This window comes from Nannospalax galili, unplaced genomic scaffold, assembly GCF_000622305.1.
Source record: "Nannospalax galili isolate Female #2095 unplaced genomic scaffold, S.galili_v1.0 scaffold591, whole genome shotgun sequence".
Classification (NCBI taxonomy): domain Eukaryota; kingdom Metazoa; phylum Chordata; class Mammalia; order Rodentia; family Spalacidae; genus Nannospalax; species Nannospalax galili.
In genome coordinates this window covers 4437152-4445973 of record NW_008330926.1, presented here as the reverse complement: position 1 = coordinate 4445973, position 8822 = coordinate 4437152, and the positions used below count along the sequence as shown (strand labels likewise).

The 8822-nt window shown below is 41.2% G+C and overlaps 1 protein-coding gene across 1 annotated transcript in view; it reads right to left on the bottom strand.

The window, feature by feature from the left end:
- Nup210l (nucleoporin 210 like) overlaps positions 1-8822 on the bottom strand; it is a 125284-nt gene that overhangs the window by 96974 nt on the left and 19488 nt on the right. Inside the window, 3 exon segments of the mRNA XM_008855152.3 lie at positions 706-846; positions 1665-1771; positions 3576-3644. Of these exon segments, the coding sequence (XP_008853374.2) occupies positions 706-846; positions 1665-1771; positions 3576-3644 (317 nt within the window).

The window sequence follows — 8822 nt, the reverse complement described above, 5'->3', positions numbered from 1 at the left end:
GAGGCAGGATCTTCCTGTGTTCCCAGGCTTGTCTTAAACCTGCATCAGACTCCCAAGTGTAATTAAGAACTATTGACATATATATTTGTGAGGATTTTTTTTTTAGTCTTTTTGAGACAGGTTCTCCCTGTAGCACCAGCTGGCCTGGACCTCACTATGTAGACCTGGCTGGCCTTGAATTCACAGAGATCCACCTGCCTCTGCCTCCCAAGTGCTGGGACTAAAGGCATACACCACCACACTGGGCTATGAAATAATTTCTTAAAGGAACCCTAAATTGCGCTATAGACTTACCCCAAGAGGCCTGAGGATAGTAGTGCAGGCCTTTTTAGAATTTTTGAGACAGGTTCTCCCTGTAGCACCAGCTGGCCTGGACCTCACTATGTAGACCTGGCTGGCCTTGAATTCACAGAGATCCACCTGCCTCTGCCTCCCAAGTGCTGGGACTAAAGGCATACACCACCACACTGGGCTATGAAATAATTTCTTAAAGGAACCCTAAATGTTATACACAAACTATAACTGCAGATTATATGCAATAACAGAGTTGAACAAAAAATGTGTAGTGGTATGAAATACAAGTTTGCAGTCTAGTTCATTTTTGTGAGAGATGAAGGTAGCATCTACCATACATCTGCTTCTATATCAAGGTAGCCCTACTCACCAGTGTTTCTAGGAAACAATGATTGATGCTTTGATTCCTACCTCCTGAAGGTTGGATGTCAGGGATGCTTTGATCACCACAACACCATCTTTCAGAGCTTTTACCACATGGTAAGATCCATTTGCAGTACTTAGTTGCTCTTCAAAGTACTCATTCAGAAACTGGAATTTAATCTTGAGATTCTGAAATCAGTCCAACCACAACACAGATCGGAAGATATACTCTTTCCCTAAAGCCATTTCAATTCCAAAGCGTATACAAAACTGTAGCTATGCATTCAAGGGATAAAGACATAAGGACACAACTTCATGGAGATTCTAAGCTGGAAAAGATGTAATTTTTAAATTGTATTCATTTTGGAAAGATTCGCTAATTCAAAGCATCAGGAATAGAAAGAGTCAAAATTTGTGTCACTCCATAAATGAAGTTCTCAGGAATAGTTCTCAGTTTCAAGAACATTCAGTCCTGGGGCGTGAGCATGTTTCCCACCTGATGTTCACTCTCACTATCACAGACAGAACCGTGATGAGCACCTCGGCATCGAGTGGGCAGAGCAAGGCTCCTCACCAGTTCACCACCAGTGCTTTCTCCAATCCCTTTATACTTCTGATCATATTATTGTTTAACTTCCAGTTCAGCATTCCCCAAGGACAGAACTAGTTAATAATAACAATCAAAACTAATAACTTGTATTTACAAAGGTAAAAACTTGGAGCAAAAGAAATAGGCTTTTTTTCTAAATGGATGGCCCTCTCAAGGAGCTATCCACATAGGGAACTAAGAAAACATAAATTAGGGTGGGGTGGGGCTGGCTTGGGAGAGTGCTTGTCTAGCTTGCATGAGGCTCTGGATTTGATTCCTAGAACCACATAAAACTGGACATGGTAGCACATGTAATCCTAGCACTTGGGAGGTAGAGGCAGAAGGATCAGGAGTTAAGGCTACAGCCTGGGCTGGAGATCCTGACCCCCAAAAGGAAACAAAAAAATAAGAGACTCACATCTGAAACATAAACCTTTGTGCTGCTTTTATCAAACACTTCTGCTGTGACAACATATACCTGTCCCACCTCTAGGCTCCATCGACCTCCAGGCTGAATGGTAAAACCTGTGCACAAAGCAGGAAACAAACTTATTAGCAGAGGTCAACATTTTTGTATAATGACCTGAAAATTACAAACTTAAAAAGCTAGTGTTGGGCGTGGTGGCACTCACTGTTAATCCCAGCACTCGGGAGCACTCGGGAGGCAGAGACAGGCTGATCTCTGCGAGTTGGAGAGTGGCCTGGTCTACATAGTGAGTTCTAGGCCAGCTGAAGCTACAGGGAGACCCTGTCTCAAAAAGACCAAAAAAAAAAAAAAAAAAAGCTAGTTGAGCTAGGTGTGGTGCATACACCTTTAATCCCAGCACTCAGGAGGCAATGGCCTGCAGATCTATGTGAGATTGAGGCCAGCCTGGTGTTCTGGGCCCACAGGGGAGACTTTGTCTCAAAAAGACAAAAATTAACTAATTAATTAATTAAAATCTATTTGAGAATCAAAACTTGCCAAGTTTTGATAAAGATGGTTTGGATGAAGATGGTTTCCAAAACAGATCTTTTCAATTTTCTCCCACAAATTGTATAATTTAGAGCTCCAAAATTCTTAGTTGAATTTAGTTGCTTTTAAGTATAAAGAAATGGGGCTGAAGAGATGGCTCAGTGGTTAAAAGCACTGACTGCTCTTGCAGAGGACCTGGGTTCAATTCCCAGCACCCACATGGTGGGTACGAATCATCCTTAACTCCAGTTCCAGGGGAACCCGAAGCCCTCTTCTGACCTCCCCAACATTGCATGACACGGGTGCACTCACATACATACAGGCAATACACCTGTGCACTAAAAATAATAAAATACTTTTAAAAAACACTGACATATGTGCAGACAGAACAAAGCACAATCCTCCCTTGCACTACACACCAGTTAGACTCCTTGCTTCAAATCACCCAAGGACATTTTGAAATTCTTTTTTCTTAAATAAAACCTCTTTTTCTAACTCAAAGATTAGATTACATGGATTGTCATGTTGTTTCACAACCTGGCTTTTTTTTTTTCTTTCTTTCTTCAGTTTTTGAGACAGGGTCTCACATAGCTAAGAATGACCCCAAACACACATAGCTGAGGGTGACTTTGAACTCCTGAACCTCCTGCTTCCACCTCTCAAGTGCTAGGATTACTGGAGCACATCACCAAGCTTGAATTCTTTTTAAACATATTTTAATTTTTCTTTCACAATTTCATGTGTGTGTGTGTGTGTGTGTGTGTGTGTGTGTGTGTGATCACCACCCCCGTCCTATAGAACCCTTTCTTCATCTCCTATTTTCATGCCTTTGTTTTTTTGTGTGTGCCCCACTGCATTTAATTGGGGTTGCCTGCATGAGCAGGGATGGGGATTAGTTACTTGAGCAAGGGCAACCTACCAGTGTCTACACCTCTAAGGAATGAGACTGACCTCCCACAGCAACCAATAATTATCTATAGCTCCTCAGAGAGGGGTGGAGCCTCATGAGCTTCTCCCTCACCCCTAATTGAATATTGATGAAGCCAGGAGTTATTTTTAGTCTGGAATTCACAGTGTGGTCCAGGCTTGCCTCAAACTGGCAATTCTCTTACCTCAATCGCCCAAGTGCTGGGATTATAGGCATGTGCATCCATGCCCAGCCCCACAATCTGTTTTAAGATGTTTCACTCATATAAATAGCATTTAATCAGGACACATCATTGCAGAAAACACATGAATGTCATGTTGAATTTGAGTTAGTTAAGTCTCAAAATAAAGGCTGAGACTTTGGCAGGCCTCACATTTTTAATGTATTCACTTTTACTGGAACCATCTAAATTGTTCACATTTCTGAAAGCCATTATCTAAAAATACCTAAAAATCCAGGCTCTACAACATATATGGTGCAATTTGGGAGTCCAGACATAGATCGCATATGGACATCTTAATTTCTCTTAAGGAAATTATCTGTGCCAGAGTTGGGTAGGAAGAGAATGGTGAGTCTTTGACGGAAAAAATAAATAAATAAAACAAATATTCAAACAAAAACACAAAACAGTATGTCTTTCATTCTTTGGAAAGCCAAAATTTTAATATGTATATATCTGAGACAAATCTGAGGCAGGCCCAGCAAGATGCCTCAGCAGGTAAAGACACTTGCTGCCAAGCCTGATGACCTGAGTTCAATCCTGGAGATCCACAAAGTTCTCCTCCAAGTTCTAACCCTAACCCTAAGCCTGTCCCTAACGAATTCCTCCAAGCTGTTCCCTGACCTCAGCACATGTACAGATATACACACATAAATAAATCCAATGAAAAAAATTTTTAAGTCTGAGGCATAGTCATCACAAGAATCAAGTATGAAATGGAAGGAGTGTGATTTTAAATTTTGTTTAGATGAAGAACACTTCTTGAAATATGTTCTCACATAGGAGCCCAATATAGAATGCAGAAAAACGTGGTTCCATTCTGGAGAAAGAGAGAGACTTGTCTGAAGAGATGAACAATGGTGGTGAATGTGGAAATGGGGTAGGACTCGCCACTCAGTAACATGCCTAGGGCTCTGCAGCTTCAAAATCAGTAGCTGTTTTTCTGTTATCTGCAGCAAATCTTTAATACCAAGCTGGGTTTTTTTTTAATATTTTATTTTTTATTATTTTTACTTTATGTGTATGAGTGCATTGCCTGCACGTCTGTGAGTGCACCCGCGTCGTGCAATGCCGCGGAGGTCTGAAGAGGGCTTCGGATTCTCCTGGAACTGGAGTTAAGGATGGTTTGTGGCCACCATGTGGGTGCTTGGGAATCAACTCAGGTCCTCTTCAAGAGCAGTCAGTGCTCTTAACCGCTGAGCCATCTCTCCAATCCCTGCCAAGCTGTTTTTAATTTGCCATCAAAAATTCTTCTAGGGGGGCTGGAGAGATGGCTCAGCGGTTAAGAGCACTGACTGCTCTTGCAGAGGACCCGGGTTCAATTCCCAGCACCTACATGGCAGCTAAGACCCGTTCTTAACTACAGTTCCAGGGGAATCCGAAGCCATCTTCTGACCTCCGCCGCACTGTACAGCACGGGTGCATTCACATACGTGCAGGCAATACACTCATACACATTAAAAAAAGATCCTTCTATGTCATGTATACATTAGGTAAATTCAGTTGCCTTCTGGTAGAAATAGCTACCTGTCCCAGTATCAGCCTGTACAAAATCTAATTAGGAATATGCTTCTCTCAGAAATAAACTGTGTCTAAAAGCTCTGTGGGCAGAGCGCTTGCCAAAATGTATGAAACCCTGGGTTTAGTCCCCAGCACTGCCTAAACCACATGCCTGTAATCCCAGCAGGCAGGAATTTAAGGTCTGCATAGCAAATTTGAGGGAAGCCTGGGATACCTGAGACCTAAAAAACAAATAAATAAACTGAATAAACCAGATGAATAAATAAAAGCTTCAAAGCATTAGTGATGTTGCTCAGCTGTAAAGGCCCTGGATTCTGTCCCCAGAACTGAGGTGGGGAAAGTCTGTGATTTAGGTACATTAAATAGGCTTAGTGACACATACGTTCAGGAGGTAGAGGCAGGAAGATTTCAAATTCATAGCTATCCTGGGCTACATAGTAAGCTCTAGGCAAGCCTAAGCTTACACAGCAAGACATTGTCTCAAAAAACCAACTAAGCAATCAACTGAACATACAAAAAACTAAAAAGAAGTTCACATACTCTGAATTATATATATAACATCCATATTATACAAGTATACATATGTGTACATATGTATGTAGATAATTGGCATATTAATTGATTACTTTTGCCTATTCATTATAGCAAACTGAAAGACTGTTTAAACAACTGTGTCAACCCTAGCTTGGGTTCTGACATGTACTTGAACTGTCATAAAATCTAAGCACTAAAATGAAATTCAAAAACACAGTATTCCCTTCCTTTTACAGATGAGGAAACAGCTGACAGGCTTCTATATTCATTCCTGTTATCAGCATAAATACCTTACCCTCCAGCTAATCCACCAATGGTCTTCTGAATCTCGTTTTGGCCTTGTCTACCAGGAAACTTGCTCCATCAACTGCTTTCATTGCTCTCATATCTCCACCATCCTTCTGTTTAACTTACAGACATCTTCAAATTTCTCTTATCTTAAAACGTTCTCTTGGACTGGGAATGTAGCTCAGTTGTTAGACTGATTGCCCAGCATGAATGAAACTCTGAGTTCCATTCTCAGCGCCACATAAGCCTAAAGTGGTGGTATATGCCTGTAATCCTGGCACGTGGGAAGTAGAGGCAGAAGGATCAGAAATTCAAGGTCATCATCACCTACATTGAGAATTCAAGGCCAGCCTGGGCTATATGATACTCTCTCTCAAAAAACAAAAGTTCATATCTTTTTAAAATTTCTATACTGTGTTTTTCTTTCCTTCTTTTGAAAACCAAGCCAGTTTTACTGACAAAATGTCCCAGATTTCCTACTACTATAGTCTGAGTTTTGTTTTGATTTTGTGTGTCTGTGTGTATATGTTGTGTTTTGTTTTAATGTGTATGAGTGTTTTGTCTGCATGTATGTAAGTACACTACATGTGTGTATAGTGCCTACAGAGGCCAGAAGAGGGCATCAGATCCTATAGGCCAGAATTACAGATGTTTGTGAGCAGCCATGTGGGTACTGAGAAGTGAGCCTGGGTCCTCTGCAAGAACAGCCAGTGTTCTTAACTGTTGATCCATCTCTTCAGCATTTTGGGTTTTATTTTTTGAGATAGGGTCTTGTATAGCTATAGTTGGTCTAGAACTCACTATGTAGACCAGGTTGGCTTTGACTATGCAACAATATTCCCAGGCCCAGAAATTTTTTCTCTTCTTTATGGTAGTAGGGATTGAGTCCAGGCTCAAATAGGCTGGAAAAGCACTTTATATTGAGCCAGGTCCTATGTGCCTAATCTTACTGAGATCTCCATTCTCTATAAATTCCTCACTTGGTTATCATGAAATTTTTCACTTCTGGCTTTCCTACAACTTTTTTCCTGCATGCTAGAACCCTGCACGCTAGGCAAGGGTTCTACCATTGTACTACTATAGCACTCCAACCCATCAAACCATCCCTACTTCTTTTTTGTTGTTGTTTTGTTTTGTTTTTGAGACAGGGTTTCCCTATGGCCCCAGCTGGCCTGGAACTCACTATGCAAACCAGGATGGCCTCAAACTGATGGAGATCCACGTGTCTTTGCTTCCTGAGTACTGGGACGAAAGGTATGTGCCACTAAGCCCAGCCCCAACCCTACTTTTCTGGGCCTCCTTTACAGCTCATTTTCTTCCATATTAGAACTCTGTCTCTGATCAACCTTTCCTCTCTATATGCTTTTCCCTAAGTGATTTTAGCAGCAACAGCTTCAACTATCACCCACTTATAAACTAATAACTTTCAAATATCTATATTTGTCTTGAATATTTTCCTCTAGTTATACATTCAACTTTTTTGCTTGGGCATCTGCCCATGGGTACTTCAGGTCAACATGTGGTAAAATGAACTCATTATCTTTTCCCTTAAAGCTACTGCTCTTAAATTGCCATCTCCATAAACAGTTCCACTAGCCACCCTGTGCTAGATGGAACAAACTGAGTAGTCACCATCTATGTCCTCAAAAATGACAAAAATAAAGCCCGGTGGCACATGACTGTAATGTCAGCACTTGGGAAATGGAAACAGGAATAACAGGTTTAAGGTCATCCTCAGCTTTGTGAGTTTGAGGCCAGAGCGAACTGGGCACATTGGTTCAAGGGCTCAAGTCTTTAATCCCAGCACTTGGGAGGCAGAGGCAGGAGAATCTCTGTGAGTTCAAGGCCAGCCTGGTCTACACAGCAAGTTCTAGGTCAGCTGGGGCTACAGGGAGACCCTGTCTCAAAAAGACCAAGATAGGCAAAACCGATGACTGGAATTTCCAGAAAGTTGTCCTCTGACCTTTATACACATACCATGGCATAAATATGCCCATACTCACTCACATATGCATACACACTAATAATAAAAATTTTAAAAGCAAAAAGAAAACAAAAAAGAAAACAATATAAGAAGGTATTTTAATATTTTTACCTATGAAGTAAATACAATTATGAACTGAGAATAGAAAAAAAATTATCATATACTTCTCCCAGAGAATTTGGTCTGTACTGGGGCTCAATAAACATTTGGTGACTTAGTTTCTTCTGTAGGTAAAATTGTGTTTGCTTTGTTTTGTTTGGGGGGGGGGTGTTGGTCTTTTAAGACAGGGTCTCCGTGTAGCCCAGCTGGCTTGGAACTCATCGTGTAGACTAGGCTTTCCTGAACTCACAGAGATCCTCCTGCCTCTGCCTCCCCAGTGCTGAGATTAAATGTATGCGCCACCACGCCTGGCCCTAAAACTGTGTTTGTTAAAAGACATCCTGGACACCTTAAAATGAATGAAAGCTGGGTGTGATGGCTTATGATGCAATCCCAGCATTTGGAAGGCTGAGGCAGGAGGAATACTATGGGTATAAGGCCAGCTTTGCCTATGTAGTGAGTTTGAAGCCAGCCTGGGATTCATGTGACCCTGTCTCAGAAACAAAAAAGCTGGAGAGATGGCTCAGTGGTTAAGAGTACTTGGATTCGGTTCCCAGCACCCACATAGCAGCTAATAATGGTCTGTAACTCCCTTTCTGGGGAATCCAATGCCCTCCTCTGATCTCCTCAAGTTTGCATGCACAGCATGCACTTACATACAAGCTTTGCAATTACTATTTCCTCTTCCTGAAGCTTTTTACCAGGTATCAATGACTCACTGCTCTCACATCCCTAACTAGCCCAGTAAAGTAACAGTCTGTGTCCCTAGGGCTTTACTGCTGAGCAAACAACAGGAACAGAACTGGTATTTACCAAATGAGTTATTTTCAGATTCAAATATGCAAAAATAGGAAATATTTCCAAATCACACACTGAGAATTAAAGTCCAAACCATATTTCAATTTTCTGAGAATTTAAATCTTTGTTGTTTGTTTTCTTTGATTATAATAGAGCTCTATGTACCTTTTTGTTTAGTACTTATAGAGCAGGCTTAGCAAATTAAGAATTATTCTCACCAAGTGTGGTGCTGTATGCCTTTAATCCCAG